Genomic DNA, 17,060 nt, shown 5'->3' on the forward strand with positions numbered 1-17,060 from the left:
GTTTAAGGTCGTGCTATTATCGATCGGTGTTCGCACGTGCGAGGTTCCTCTCCGGATTCAATCTCTTGGAGAGGTGAATTTATTCTCCCGGTCACCCTTAAATCTGTATTTGTATGATCATTTCCCATTCAAACAGGCGGCTATTTCTGGAGTCAATCAATTGGGTCACATAATAAATGAAGAGAATGTTGTCCTGTGATGTGGTCGCGTCTTCTCCGACACTTAAGATAACATGGCACCAGGAGCTGCTTTGGTCACGGTGTAGTGACTCATGACATTCATTGAATATGAGACCACTCTTTGCTATCTTTCTCCACTCATTCATTCATCTCAACTCATCTCGATCATTCTGTAGTATAAGCAAAGATGGAAATATAATCAGTATTCAGCCTGACACTGCATCATTTCAGTTTGGCTCACTGGAGGCAAAGGGGTGATATTTTTTACTTCTAAGAAATGACAGGTTTGACACTTCATAGAATTAGTGGATATTATAGATATGTTGCAGCAAGGAAAAATGGTGCAGTTCTTTTTTTTTTAATCTTTCGGCATTGTCCATCCGCCTTGCCTTTGTTTCCTCTGTGTCATTGAAAATCTTTGTTGTGCCTGTGCTTTAGCGCAAAGCATATGGTCGCACCTTGAACGGACACCAGTGCTTTGGTGGAGCGATGAGAAAAGCCTCGAGGAGAGGAGAGGAAGAGAGCCAGAGAAGAAGATCCTCGACTCGTTTTCGGGGAGGGAGGGAGGGAGGGAGGAGAGAGCTCTCTTCGTCCATTAATTTCCAAATGTCTGTTGCTAAGAATAGCCTCCCCCCTCCACCTTCTCTAACAAACACACGCAGACTTGCGCGGGCACACTTTGACGCGCATTTACTCTACTCACGCGCCCGTGTGCGCGCAGTCATTGTCAGCTTGGGTTGCAGCTGTAGGCTATCTTGAGCTGCATGATGCCAACACCCCTCCACCCCCACCCCCCCGCCACACACACACGCGCGCGAGCGCGCACAACTGGCTATAATAAGCATAGTTAAGTCTTTATGAAATACACACTTATACTGAGGTGGAGGGAAATGATAAACAGAGTCACAGAGGTACCGATGTCACCCCATTCTCTACGCCAACTGGCTGTTTTACGCATTATTTGTAATTGATTTGGCGTTGGACGGTTCGAGAGGTCCAGTCCAACTGGGCAGGGCTATAGCCCGAAGCACCTTAAAATAAACAGGCGATAGACGGTGCCTCCATCCGTGACATACGTCTGGAAGTTGGACGAGCTGCGTGCGTCATGTGCTGCGGCTGCAGAACCGACCAAGCTCTCATTGTAGTTCACACAAGCTGAGAGACGCGCTGCCAGGACATTTGGGCTCATCAGTGCGGACGAAGGTAGACTTTTCGGGGCGGGGATGGTGAGGGACTTTCTCGGCACTACTACACCTCGACCAGTCAAACCAAGATCATGAGAGGGTGTAAGACGGCGGAGAAGCGGCCGTCATACCCTTGTCTTTGACGACGCCGTCCGTGTGTCCCTTGCTCAGCTTCTAGATGGCCGCGCAGGTGACGGACAGAAGATGATGGTTGCAACGAAAGAGGATGCAACTGAATTCGTTTGAGAAAATTATTTCATCCACAGAGCACGACAACAATGACACCGACATTTCAAAGGAAAACGGTATCTTTCTTTCTCCGTTCTACTCGAGATTGTGCATTCTGAAATTAGACTCATTAATAACAAATGCAACAATTTTCCTGGTCTCAGGGCTTATCAGAGCGCACTGGTAAAACAATTGTAAGGTGGCGGGGGCCACATTATTGCCACATACTGTACCAAACATTGCGGATGTTTCAAAATAAATAAATAATAGTAGCTTTTTCCATTTTCAATTTCCTTTTAAGTCTTCGGAAACGCGACTGTTTCCAAAATGCCAACTTGAACGTCACTGACGGCCGTAGGTATAAACTGTTAATTATATTCAGATTCAATTTTCGACAATCTGATTTATTGAGGCCTGTGTGACATTAGAGGCGTTTAGATTGTCATACATGCTGTCATGACAGTAAAGAAATAAATCGTCCAGAAAGGTGGAGGAGGCTATGGTGCGCTCTGATACAGGCATGAACCATGGAGAACATGAAACATTCATGTTAACTCGCTACAGTCTCCCCATGGTTTCATGTTGGGGGCGAATCCCGCTATATACGGACATAAGAACGGACTAAGACTGAGACACCCCACAGCACTACCCTACAGTGCAACCAGTCAGCCAACCGACCACACATTTAATTTCCTCACACCCACAATTGGCCGTTGGCAGAGACGCACAGAGAAGGAGACGGTACATGGGCGTCCTCGTCTGCTAAAACCAAGAGCTGCATAACTGCTCGCCGGGTGCAGGTGTTCAGCGTAAGCTTACAAGACAACCCGTTGTGCATATGAGACGTTCTGATCCAGATGGGATGTAATGTTGTGTGGCTGCACAGCTGAGCATTGGTCTCCTTCTCCGCTGCTTCGTGAAGATTGGCTTTCGGTGTCCAGAGAATGGCGCGGTTCGGAGACGAGGTACCGGCCAGGTATGGCGGAGGGCCCGGCGGAGGGGGCCCGGGCGGCCGCGGTGGTAGCAGGCAAGGAGGACCCCATGGACACGGTCACGGTCATGGCCATGGGCATGGCCACGGCCACGGCCACGGTCCGCCCGGAGGGCCCGGGGGCCAGAGAATGTACAAGCAGTCTATGGCGCAGAGAGCCCGGACTATGGCCCTCTATAATCCCATTCCCGTGCGCCAGAACTGTTTCACTGTCAACCGCTCGCTGTTCATTTTCAGTGAGGATAACTTCGTGAGAAAATACGCCAAAAAGATCACCGAATGGCCATATCCTTTGCCTGGCATTGTACAGTGAGTAAAAGCTGACATGTAGTCCATGCCCGAGGATCAGGTAGGCCTAATGTACAGACAGATGTCTGGTTGAATGCTTCACATTTGTTCTCATTCAATGAGTTGCAGAACCTTCCATTAAGTCCTAATGACAAAGGTGTAAGATGCATCAATGCAAACCCATGTGAGGTAGGCTACATGGGGTGACAGGAAATGCTGGACATGTAATTTATAGTTAATTAGGAGGAAGGGGGGCATGAACCAGCGCCCCCCTTTTATGAGGCTGGTGATCACAATCAATCACATTTGTTAGTAATTTCATGTCACAGTAGCGTGGGACTTGCTTGATTTACGTTCTGTGTGTGTGTGTGTGTGTGTGTGTGTGTGTGTGAGAGAGTGAGGGTGAGGGTGAGGGTGTGCGGTGGTGGTTGGGGGGGTGTCTAGGGGGCGCTGCTGGTTGCTGATGTCAGCATGTGCAGTATAAGCCCAGCGCCTAGCGCGGGTATAGATAAACAGGAGGGAGAGGGGGAGGGGAGGAAAGGTGGGAGAGAACCAAGAGAGAAAGAGATGAAAATAAGCAACCACAATATGTGTGTGTGTGTGAGTGAGTGAGTGAGAGAGAGAGAGAGAGAGAGAGAGAGATATGTAAATGTGAGCAGAAGTGCACTGACACAGTATTTAATTCTTCTCCCATTTTGAGACTCCTCCTCTTAATCATCCAATATGCAGGTGTCACTGAATGAATGTGCCATCATTTCAAACTGTGTGTGTGTGTGTGTGTGTGTGTGTGTGTGTGTGTGTGTATGTGTGTACGTGCATACCACAACCACTTGGTGTGACAGTGTAAAATTCCAGCATTCCTCTGCATTTTCATCTCTCATAAACCAGCACGTATTGCACCATTCTGGGGAGAAGTAGTGAGTGATTTCAGGATTTCCATCTCCAGGATTTGTGTTTATTCGTCTGAAAGCATGCAAATGTGGAAGTAAGTTTCTGTGTGAGTGTTAATGACAAGAGAGGAAATTGGAGTAATGATTGTATTGATCCATTCTGATGCTTGAGCCATGACATAACTACACACACTAATTGGGCCGTTCTAGTGAAATGCAGGAGCTACTTATAGTGCGTCTGAATTATGTCTATTCACCATCTAAATGACAGATGTGAAGTGTGTTCATGAGAGGGAGAGAGAGTGTGCAGATTTAATTTCCAAAATAGTCTCCAGCCATTAAATGATAAAACATGAATATTAGAAGAGAATAAATAGTCTTGCACAGAAAACTAGTTTCCCCTTGTTCTAGCCTTTCATATTGGCTCCAGTTGGACCTGGGTGGGTTAAAATTCTCCTAATGATTTTCAAGCAAACTGTCATAAAGCAGGTCTCAGATAACTTCAAGTACACAATCTTTTTTTTCTCATTACAGATTTTGTTTTATTTGTTTGCTTTATTTTTTCCGTCAGTATGTTTGGCATCATGGCAAATGTCCGTAGCCTGGTGGAGATGGGTATAATGAAGGCAGGAAAGCCCAATGAAAAGGGCTGAACTACCAGAAACAGAACTGGTATCTTTGAAATACCGGCATTCATCACATTTGGAGTTTTATCGGATACTTTAGCAAAGTGTAGAAAGATGACAGGAAATGAGGGGTCTAAGATTGAGGGACAGACATGCAGTAAAGGTCCCTGGTCAGGCACAAACTGGAGACATTGACATTGTTCATGGCCATTAAGGTACCCCCATCCTCCAATATCTGTGTGAAGAATAATTATAAACATAAACAGAAGCAGTATAATGTGTGTGGTACCCTGCAAAGCTGTTAAATGAATATACTGAGAAGTTCGTGATTGTTCGTGATAAAATTCTGTGGTTAATCTGATCTTTCAGTAGCTTGAGGTGTAAAACTATATACATTAGTCAATTTTTAAGATTTCATAAGAGTATTTGCTCACATATTATTTTCTACACTTATACCTGTATGAAGCAGATGAGGCTGACAATTTTTATACAACATCTCTGCTCTGCTGAGTCTGGTTGGTTTCCTGGAACCTGATGGTTGGTTTCTGCTGCGGTGAAAAGCAGTTGTTGGGGAGGGTTTCATACTATATATCTATATATTATATCTATATATTTTATTTTATTATTGAGAATTTGCAATTATCCTAATGTTTATATCTCGGATATTTGCATTGTCTCTCAGGTACACAGTCCCACCACAAGGTATTTGATACAATAACATGAACACTAGTACAATCAAATCAAATCCAACACAATAGCTCTGTAATAACTCCTACCTTTGTGAAGCTTATAATGTTCAATATTTGCAGAGACTGTGTCAGGGTGTTTGTTCAATTTATTGGTAATTTCTGAAGCTGTGCTTTGTGGTGTTGTTGTTTATTGGATTGCAATAAATTTTAAGGTGTACCTAGTACAATATTTTATCCCCCCTCCCTCCCCTAGGGAATCTATTCATGTTGCGCTGTCCAGTCTCTGTATAACGTGGTCTATTGAGATTTTGATAGCCAAAAGTAAACAATTATTGTATTCTTTCTAGTAAAGGTCTCATTAATAATCAGGTGTTATCACTTGTTTATTGTTAATGATTTCATTATATCTGCTTGATTCATGTTAAATTGTCCTTTGTAAAGTTTAGGTCCTGCTAAATTACCAAAGTTGAGAAGTCCTCATTTTCCAGGAAGTGGTGTAGTGACAATGCCTATATCAGTCATGAGGTCATCTCAGGTAACTTCACTTCATGACCCTACTGCACCACTGTGGATTATGTGTCCAGTGTCTCAACAGTTGATGTGCTTCCACACCACTGGTTCAAACCAAACCGAGCCCAAAAAAAGAATAGAGCTGAAATGTGCTGTGATAACATGGTTACAAATTATATTTCTTGGACTTTCAGAACCAAATAGCTTATAGAAAATTGGTATTAAATTCCATCGATTATATTATTCCTCATAAAGTTCTAACACTTCTATTTCAACACATTGTCCTCTGGATATACTATGTGTTATGGAGCTGTCACTACTGTCCCATTGCACTTGGTTAAAACCCATTCCTAACATACAATATTGCCAGTAAATAACCCTACGAAAAGGATATTCTCACTGACAGTGAGCATCTGCTGTTTGTCCATCTCTGATCGTTCTATAGTCAGGATTTAAATAAATCTTATTGCATAACACAATGAAGAAAAGAGCTCAGAAATATTAGTGGTATAGTTCCTTAAAACATAGGAATTGTGGTTCATTTGTTAGAACCTGCTGCCAACAGAAGTGTTACCAGGTGCATGGTGATTTGGTGGATTCAACTGGATGATGTTTTGCTGAATGGGCATTGAAACAGCTTTTTGATTCACCAGATGTATGAGTCTCAGTGGAATCACTTTTCAACAGAATTATGACCTGCAGCTTTATTTAGTTGTGAACTGACTCTGGACCCATGGGAGTACCATATAAATAACAATTTGCTCACATCCACATTTAGATACAGTAGATGGATATTTGGTTGTTTAATTAGACTTAGCGCATCAGAGTTCATGCCCATTTTCTTTTTTGAAATGAGTGGTAGAGAAATAGCACCTTGTTAAATACAATTAGTACCAGGATTTACCTTCATCAGATTTTTTTTCCCAATACAAAGCTTCACAATTAATGGTTATTTTCTGTCCCAACCAGTAACTTTATTGGTACTAACTGTTGACAAAGTAGCCTAATAATCAACTTTAGATTTTATTTTTCTCTTATTTCCACCAATTTATTAGACTTAGGTGTTGCAAAATTTGAATGTATATATAGAATTTTGAAGAGCATTGTAACGCATCTCAACTACAGTACATATGATGTTTGATATCAAATAATGTATGACTTGCAAACTTTACCTACAGGAAGTCTTCCATCCCATGCCTTTATTGATAATTTATGAATGAAACTAGTGTAAAAGAGGACTGAGAGCGAGTGAGCTGCTCTACTGTTGCCATCTTGGCAGTGCCTGACTCCGCCTAACTCCCAGCTAATCCAAAAATGGGTAAAGAGGTGGGGCGGGTGTGAAGTCAGTTGAAAAACTTTGGCAAGCACAAGCTCCTGTTGGCATCGTTAGCACAGCTGGGTGTGCTGCTCCAAGGCTAACCCAAGACTCATTCATTTGCTGGCTAATTACCTAGTTAAGGGGCTGAGCTAACAAGCCAGGTATGGTGAGCGCAGATACCTGCTAATTCGTGCTAGAATATGAATAAAATAATACTACAGTTTAGAAAACATGGACGACAGGTCATTGACGGCTATCCAGCTGTGAAGACACCCACCTGTCACTCATAGCAATCACGCCTGGGGTTATACATAACTCTAAGCCTTCATAAAATTTAAACAGGTGAGCTATATAAAAATTCAGCTCAAGTGACCATTTGAGGAACTGCAGTTTTGGAACTTCAGTGTTGGCCTCATTTTTCAACCCCGGAGGCTGCCACTTCGATACTTCGAATCTCTGCTTGTGAGGCAATGCAAGACTTATGGAAATGCTTGAATGATTGGCTGTGTTCCAACACATAAATATAGATTTCTATTCTTTCGAATCTATGCAGTTAGGAGTCATCTTGAAGAACAAACATATTGAATTTATAGTTAATAAAATCCATAACCATAACAAAATACTATATACAAATGATGGTTCACTAAATCCCATCCATTGTGTAATCCACTATAAAGGAAATTTTCTGTACTCAAAAAATATATACTAAAGGTCAAAAGCGCCTATGCCATGACATAGCGACTATAGCCTATGGTTAAATGTCTGGATATAATTTATTTAGGCCCCTTTCTTAATTTTTTTAATTATTTAAAGTTTTTTTTTTTTTTTTTTCTTTTTGAAGTGCAGTTGGATTCTCTTCGCATTGTCTTCTTAATTAATTATTCTTCACATCTTACCTTGACCAAATGACGTTTTCCACCGAGGTCAAGGAAAAGTGGTTACGTTGTGTGACCCGCCCCCTCCCTGCTGCTGTTGTCTACCTACCCCCTCAAATACCTGCCTCGATCCATCCACGCTCCAAAAAAGAATCACATGTTGTAAGCGATGTCGGACTCCATTGTGTCCAGCGTGATCTGAAATAGGAAGAAACGTGCAACAGTCTCATAAAGGTGAGTCACCGCAAACGTCGCTACTAATTTAACAAGACCGTTTGCGCTCTGACGGCAAAGTCATCGGCAAAAGCAGCCAACTAGAAGTGAGTAATGCTAATGTTGGCATCTAGTTTCACAGGAGTCTAACTCGTCCTGTCAAAGGCAGTCACTGAGGCCATGTGGTGTTATACACAAGGACATGTACTGACATAGGTACCACTGTTGAAAATGCCAGACTTCAGATGGATAGGTAAGGTTAAAACAACAACAATTAGCAGCATTGGACATTTCCGATTCAGTATTTGAAATAAAAAAAATGAAGTTTTTCATTAACATTTGGTCACTACCATCATGGATGGATTATGATAAAATGGGCCCCTGCGCACAGACCCCTCTACATAGGATCCCCATATTGTAAGAGACACAAAGCAAGTGCAAACAATGTCGTTTGGTGGTTTTGTGTCTCTTTATGGTTGTTTGTTGTGTAGTTGTGGTTGTTTGTGTCTCTATTTAGGTAGTTTTGTGTCCTTTTTTCGTCGTTTGGTTCGTGGTCGTTTTGACTCTCCTTGTTGTCATTGATTCTTTAAACTGAGCTCTATGACTTTCACACTAGAGATCTTTACAGTTACTTCATACAGAGGCACAAGGGGCCCAAGATGTCAGGGGCCCCTGTGCCTAAAATATCCAAGCCTATTGCAACTAAGCTGAATCAATATTAAATCACAGCTGTATGTACAATATTGAATCAGCTTTGTCTTGCACTGTGCCATATTGTTACAAATGTATCTATAATGTTGTTGTGTCAGATTGTGGGCTATATTATATAGATATGTATTCAATCAACTGTACATAACCTGCTACAGTATTATGAGCTTCTATGAGAACTATTCCCCTGGGTATGTATTATAGCATATTACATAAATAGAGACTGTGCTGTTGTCCTTATAATCTGCTAATATATCATGTTACATGCTCGGAGAAAGTTGAAACTAAATGTGTCATCTAATACTGCCTTAGAAAGGAAATCCTCATTGGCTGTCCTTCTGACCTTTGACCCTAAATGCCCAAATGACCTTGTCAAATCCATATCTGGTGTCATACACTGGAGTTACTGTAAACCCCATTAATGCATTTTTCGTGTAATCAGTTGTTTGTTTCCGTGTTAATATGTATGACGTGTCGGCAAAGTTCAGTGTGTACCTCTGCGGGACACTCACTATAGCATGCACATAAACGCACTAACACAAACAAACACACAGACGTATGCACACCATCTGGTGTTGCCTGTGTCATCAGCGCACAGTAAAGTGTGTTTTCCCCTGCTGTTGTAAATGGAGAAGAAGTCAATATATGTTCTAGCTATCTATAGTAAGAATCAGCTCAATATGAAATACAATACAAGTAATGTGTTTTATAAATGAACCACACTTTGATAATCATGGAGTGTGAAAGATATTCAGTTAGAGAAGTTATTTAGAATAGTCTTTGAATTATATAAAGTGTTAATTCAGCAAAATCTACCAGCTTTGCCGTTAGTTAATTTGAGCATACTGTGTAGGCTATGAGTTTTATGCTTATGCTTGTGTTGTGTGTGCTTGTGTTTGAGTAGCAGTGCCTTAATCTCCTCCTTCCATATGACCCAGAATCAATGAGAGATCAAATGACCATTCAAGACTAGTTAGTTGAATCTCTTGGCTCAGCTGTTTCACTGAGCAGTCAACCTCCCTTTTCAGTGTCTTGGAAATCTTCTCTTAGATTGTGGTGAAAACACATTACAATAGGTTGTGTTTTTGCTTGTTTTAACCACATAAAGGATTTTTTTGTATTTTAGTCAAAGTAAAATGTGATTGACTGACCTTTTTCCTACAGTTGCTGACAAATGCTGGTTGGTATGATGCTGTATTTGTTACTTCCTGAATGTGTCTACAAATTGCCATAGGTAGCACACTAACTTTTTTCACACACACACACACACACACACACACACACACACACACACACACACACACACACACACACACACACATATATTTAGTGTACCTGACCGGACCATCATGGGGAATAGTCGGGACTCTCACTTCCTTTGCAACCATGCGAGTCGGGTCCAGAGACAGACATAGCCGGGGTATACATAAGTGATTAAGAGAGACAGACAGGGAGAAAGTGAAAGAGAGACACGCCCAGGAACACAGAAAGAGAGAGAGAGAGAGAGAGACCTGGGTGTTTTTGGGTGGATGTGGAGAGTCAGTGATCTACATTCACTGCAGAATCTAAATTATTTATTGGCCTTTCTCCAGCTTGAAACTGTCAGCTGGTAACTACACAGACTTAACGTCAGCTTTTGTGTGTGTGTGTGTGTGTGTGTGTGTGTATAGGATTTGTGTGTTTGAATCTATATGTGCTTATTAATTTTCTCAGGAGTCTATCGCAGTCTGCTGGTCAGTCTTTCTTCTCTCAGCGCTGCTGGCAAAACGTACATAGAGATCCACTCTTACAGTACACAGTCTGCTCATACGGGGTCTCTCTTTCTCTCTCTCTCTCTCTCTCTCTCTCTCTCTCTCTCTCTCTCTTTCTCTTTCCCCTGTCTGGTCATGTCCATGATACTTTATCTTTCACATCAGGCCAGCCCAAAATAACCACTTTTCATTAGCAATATGCTGCTCCCCCCGCCCCACCCTCCTCTTATGTTCTCCAGTTAATGCAGAGACTTTATTGTTAGGAAAGTTTATAACATCATCATGGAACATAATCATCATTGTTTGTTTGTGTGTGTGTGTGTGTGTGTGTGTGTGTGTGTGTGTGTGTAATTGTGCAGTCTCTTACATTGATTCCTATGTTGCCACACTGTTATCAGAAGGTGTCAGTGTTGAAGATTGTTGTTGAATTTATCCTCGAGATGTTTAAGAGGTTACCAACCTGTTTCCTTTCACAACCGAGTGAAAGGTAGTTGCGTGCATGTGTGTTTTCTATGCTTTGTGGGATACAATGATCTTTTCCAAAGCAGAGAAGGATGAGAGAGATGGAGAGAGAGAGAGAGAGAGGGAGACAGAGGGAGAGAGAGGGAGAGAGGTAAAAGGCTGTTTCTGTTCTGCCTCTAATGTGCAGCTGAAGTAGGGAGACAGAACAGAGAGATGGACTATGGAGACACAGAAATAGAGAAAGGAGGGGGATAGTCAGTAAGACAGAAGCATTATAGAGAGGGGTAGACTAATGAGAAACAATGGAGAGAGAGAGAGAGAGAATAGAGAGAGAATCAAAATGCCTGTCTGCATATAAATCATTTAACACAAAGTGGTGGAGAGACAAACGCTCAGGGTTGGCCAGCTACACTGCAGCTAGAACACACACACACTAACTTGTTTTTGTCACTTAGACAGACATTGCATTGACTTACATTTACTCCTTACTAACCCTCCCAAAACAGCACCATAACCTAATCCCAATCATAGCCCTATGTTCTTAACCAGAGTCTTTAACCATAAATCATTTACCTTTTGGGGGACTCGTTTTTTTGTCCCCAAATGGGAGGCGACTTTCCATTATGTAACAGTTTGAACAGATTTTTACAACTACAGACATACACATTGTAAGTGCTAATGCTACCCCTCAACACAAATGCACTCTTTTTTTTCTCTATCCATTTTTCTCTCCTCCCCTTTCACCCTCTCTCTCTCTTTCTCACTCTCCCTTTGACTGATAGGAAGTGAAGTTTTGTCGTCTCCTCTCACATTTCACTACCTGTACTTTTTCTCTTTCACTCAAATCCAATCCATCATTCTTTCTCTCTCTCTCTCTCCTCCCTGCCACTGCTGTTCCTTTCACTCTCCTCCGTTTCATCTTGTCCTCCCTCTAATTGGCTGCTTCCGCCTTTTGTGAAGCTAATTTAAATTATTTGTTTGAAGTTTTTGGGATATTTTGCAGAACACCCTGACAGCTGCAAGTCTTAAGTTTAGTTTGTTCATAACTGTTGGCAACAAGAACTGCATGTGTGTGTGTCTGTCTGCATATGTGTTTCGATTCCTGTTCTGTTTGTGTGTGTGGTGTGTCGGTGTGTGTGTGCCTGTGTGTGTTTGGGCGTGTGTGCGCATGCACCCTCTGGGCTCAATCTGCCTAGCTCATACCTTTGACTGTCTGGTAATAAATGTGTGAATTGATCCGTATCCTGAGTCCCTACGGGCACTCGACACTGAGGTCTGCATGAGCATGCACGCACACACACACACACACACGCACACATGGACACACACACACACACACACACACACACACGGACGCATGCACAATTACACGCTCACAGAACTAGAAACAAAAGTAAACTTATAAGAAAGCCTAATCTATTTAAATTGTTTTTTTCATCTTTTTCAAATTCGGGAAAAATATTAAGTTTTTATTAATATGTGCATTATTCCATCTGTAGTGTTGTCTTTTAAAAAAGTGACTTGATTAATCAGTCATTATTTTTATTTATTTTTATTTTTTTTTATGTGAAATGTCTCAAATTTTTTTTTTTTTTTTACTAAGCCACACCCGTTAAGAAATCATTACCAAATTCTATGCATCAACTGAGCCATGACCCTAGATCGTGCAAAATGAGTATCGAATGAATCCATGCAGTCAATAACTTTTTGCATTGTTGTGCCCCCTAGAGGCAGAAATGATTTATGAGCATTTATGTAAAATTAAACTTAAAGACGAAGGTTTAGAAATGTATAATTGCAAAGTGGAATGACATATTGAAATTTCTTTGATTACCTTTTATCAGCATTGTCTGTAGATGTTGTATTACAAATTTCTTGAGAATCGGATAAACGGCCTCCGACTAGTTCATAATGCTTTGACTTTCAATTTTAGGAAAGAGCAGAAGATTAATGGAGAAAAGATGCAGATGAATAAAGAAACTGACTCTAGGCCAAGCCCTTTTTTGAGATAATTGTACTGTGGATTCCACCTGCTGGTGGACATGTGTCATTTTTGGGTGTGTGATGTATGTGCACCATACTAAACCTCCCTTGCTTTGTGTGCGTGGGCCTCAGGCCACCTGGGCTTGGACCCCTAATAAATCTGAATCTTGATCTGAATCTGAACATTACTTTTTGTCCAGATTTAACTAAGGAGTTAAATTACCCACTTTCCATTTAAACAGCAGCATCTTTACTGTATCTTCACTTTCTGATATTGATCATCAACAGAGCATTGCTTTAGTTGTACTTTGTCTGGATGTGTGTTTGTGCTTGTGCATGCGTGTGTGATTTACTGAAATATATATGTCTGTCCTCCCACAGTGTTCTTCCACAGAGGTGGAGGAACACTGAGGTAATTTGAGGTAGTGAGGAATCCACGTTTCTACTCTGTCTCTCTCTTCCTTCCTATCGACAAGTTGAATTGATATTTTATTCTCATTTTTCGAAATTCCACAGAAAGCAATAACAAGTCTACTGTGTGACACAATAAGAGATTCACAGATGAACTCAATAGCAGCATGCATTTACCATTCAGACCAAACATGATATTGTTTTGGTAACCTTTTTTTTTTTTATTTTACAAGCACTTTTCATACAGCATCTAAATTGATTTATTATTTAAAATTAAATCAAAACAGTGAAGTCTGAATATTTTGTAATAGAAACTGAAGAACATTTTGAAGACAAATCATTAATACATTAATGAATTAAAAACAACAGATGAATTTTGTGTTTTTTATCCACTGGGAGGAAGAAAGTCTCTAAATCCCAATGCCTCTGTCTTATCAAGTTCTTATGACGAACGTCTTGCCTGATTAATGAATGTAAATATGTTGCGACCTGAAATGCAATATAGTGCTGGGGGGGGATGGGTCACAGAGAGCAGGTGAAAATGAAAAGCTACACTGTTCTCAGATTGTAAATTGAGCCACTAAAATCTGATAAATGCCTCGTGTTAGCTGTTTTTTGATATACTGCAGATGGTTGCCCTTGTAACATATATGGCAATTGAGCAATGGAAGGAAAATCAATATGGAAACATGCTGCTGCGTAGAAACTAGGACATAAATCATGATAGAAATATTGGTATTGGTAGCTGTTGGCCAAATTTGCTGGGCCCACTGCCCGAGTCGAACCATGTGCGTGCAGATGTCTTACACTACATCAAATTAACTTAGTGCCGTCTTAGTGCACTGTAACATCACTTGGACAAGGCGTTTTAGAAATCCCTGCTCTGACATGACACATTGGATGTGGTCAGAAGTTAAAACAGAAAGTTGAAACTTTTGCTCCACAGAGATCAGATTGAAGGTTTAGTGTGGAGGACATTGCAGTCCTGTCCTATCCTCACGTCACCTTGCTTTACCGAAAATAACTTATGATGCAGAAAACATTGTTATAATTATATTCATGTCAATCTAAGTCTTGCATGGGCAAATAAGATTTAAAAACCTGTTTAAAAATCCGATACATGTAAACAAACATTCGTATCATAATTTTGATTTATACCCCTAAACGTTTTGGCCACAGGTCTAGTGTGTGTCTGGTCATCCATGTTTACTGTACACACACTGAATAGAAGATCATATTGTTCTCTTTTTCATTTTTCTTTGTGTCTCTCTCTCTATTCCCTCTGCATTTTTCTCATTCCCCTTTTCTCTTAGCTGTGCATCCTGGCTCTGTTGAATAATTCAGTTTCAGTTGCAGGCTAGTTTGCACGCGCGTGTGTGTGTTAGGTGTGTGTCTTTGAGAGTGTATTTGCCTGTGAATGTGTGTGTGCGTGTGTGAAGGGGGTGCAGTGACGTGGGGCAGAGTTATTTTTGGGATTCGGATACGTGGAGAGAGTGAAAAATGGAGAGAGAAGAAGAGAGTCTGTGATGGATTGATTTTTTTTCATGCCCGTGTTCTTTAGTCACGTGCTGCGGCTGTTACTAGACAAACCCTGCTGGAAACCTGCGCTCTACCTGCAGGGTGTGTTGGCACACACTCACACGCACAAACATACATGTACACATACACTTTGGTGGTGAAAGCAGGCAAAGGCGCACAGTTAAATCAGGAAGTATTGGCAGGTATACAAACACACACCTGCACCACCTTCCTGAACATACAGCTAAAAATGTCCCATGCTACACTGATACATTACAAATAGCCCATGGCGAACACACACACAGACACACACACGCATATACCACCGTCAGCATCTTGTAGAAAGTGACAACTTGGCTATATGTGGGAGAAGAGGGAGAGGCAGTGGCAGGGCTGAGATGGAGACACAACACATGCCGTATGGAATAAACAGCGAGGAGGAGAGGGTGACTGTAATGCCTATACACACTGACTGATGCTGAATCAGACTGAGGGAGGCCAAGCAGGGCTAAACTGGCCTACAGGCGCTCTCATTTGTTGGCAACGCAGCCAAACATGGTGCCAAAGTGGAATAAATGTAAAATCATTCTATTTTTTGTGTAGCACTGAGGACATGCATTTGGCATAGGGTTCATGTCAGTGCCAAGTTGTGTGGTCCTGCTTTTGGTCACAGATTTGAATGCAGTTTTTTTTTTTTGGAGGAATATTGTGCCATGTGACAGTGCTTCTCATTTGAGGCCATTTTCTACTGTAGGGAGACACAAGCTAAGTGAATTATTGCATATCCTCATTCTAAATGAGACATATGTGAAATTGTATAACTGCTTACAGGTCATAGAATCACTTTGTACTATAAAGACAGTTTTAGATTCTTGGCTATTTCCTATTCATATTTTACGAATTAAAATGTTGCCACATGTGTAAATGCAGGGCACTATTTGATACATGATAAACTTTAACTACGATTTGTATTATTCTATTCAAAATGTATAACCTAGGAACAAAAATGAAGCGCTTCAACCAGCTTCCACCATGTCTCTTATCTTTTATGGCCGCTGATTATCAAAATAATTAGATAGGTTTCAACCACAGTGCTTAATCCCATTCATTTTATCAAATCAGTGCTTCTGAGGGAAAAGTGACAAGAAAATGAAGTAATCATTTGAGCTGTTCTGCCACTGCTCTGCTGCATAATGTAACAGGACAGAGGGAGAGGGAGGATGGGAGGGGAAAGGAGTGAAGGATATAAAGAAACTGACAGAGAAAAAGGGAGGTTGCTAAGTTTTTAGTTCAGCTCTCTCCTATTTTCTTCATCTTTTATCTTCTCATCATTTTTAAAAATAACACAAAACATTCACGAAAACCTTTTAACACGCATTCTCTTTTAAAACGTTCCGAATGACGTATACAGCAGCACATTCATAAGTTATATCATACGTTTGTGGACTGACAAAAAAAAAAAAGTATCTATTATACCCATACACACACACACACTCACACACACACACACACACACACACACACACACACACACACACACACACACAAAAGAATTGGTAGGCAAGGTGATCATTTTGTCCTTGTTCTTGTGGCTCCATTAGTTTTCATAATTGCCAAGGCAGACTCCCGTCACTGTGAAGTTAACTTTATAAAATATGGATGATTATAATGAAATTTGCACTATTATTGATCTAGCCTTTTTTCTGAACAATTATTCCAAGTTCATGTATTATACAGTAAACACATAACAATCGTGGTTTGCTAGAAACAAACTGAGTAGTTAGTGAGTGTCAGAGTGAGAGAGGCCTGTGCAGTCATGCGTGGTTTTATTAATAGGAAGGCTGGCACCTTCTCAAAGGGTGGCAGCTGGTCTGGACTCCATTGGCAGACAAGTGCAGTGTAGTGAAGTGAAGTCTAGTGTTGGTGTGTGTGTCTGCACAGTGCATATCTGAGTATATGTGCCTAAATAGTCACATGGCAAGTGCATGGATGTGGTGGAGAGAGGATGCTACTGAGGGGGTTGACATTTTTGGAATAGGATTCTGTTGTGTGTGTGTGTATGTGTGTGTGTATGTGCTTCCATGTGCAGTATATGTTTTTGTAAGCATCTGTATGTTTTCATACGTGTACTTGACAGCATCCTGTGCGTTATGAGACCTGTGAGGTGTATGGAAGCATGTGAGGGCTGCAGTGATTTTATTCCATGCTGCGTGTCAGTGGCTCACATACATACTGT

General features: G+C 41.2%; 1 protein-coding gene across 16 annotated transcripts in view; it reads left to right on the plus strand.

Annotated features, from left to right (window-relative positions):
• Nucleotides 1-1,059: 1,059 nt before the first annotated feature.
• Nucleotides 1,060-17,060, plus strand: part of cacna1aa (calcium channel, voltage-dependent, P/Q type, alpha 1A subunit, a) — an 85,843-nt gene continuing 69,842 nt past the window's right edge. For 13 of the 16 annotated variants that reach the window (XM_056402528.1, XM_056402539.1, XM_056402532.1 and 10 more), the window contains exon 1: nt 1,061-2,866. In XM_056402528.1, coding sequence (XP_056258503.1) covers nt 2,536-2,866 — 331 coding nt within the window. In that variant the 5' untranslated portion in view covers nt 1,061-2,535. Of the gene's footprint in view, nt 2,867-17,060 lie in introns of all 16 variants that reach the window. The other 3 variants (XM_056402535.1, XM_056402536.1, XM_056402541.1) reach the window with 2 other exon arrangements.

Source organism: Seriola aureovittata, chromosome 17 (genome assembly GCF_021018895.1).
Source record: "Seriola aureovittata isolate HTS-2021-v1 ecotype China chromosome 17, ASM2101889v1, whole genome shotgun sequence".
Lineage (NCBI taxonomy): Eukaryota > Metazoa > Chordata > Actinopteri > Carangiformes > Carangidae > Seriola > Seriola aureovittata.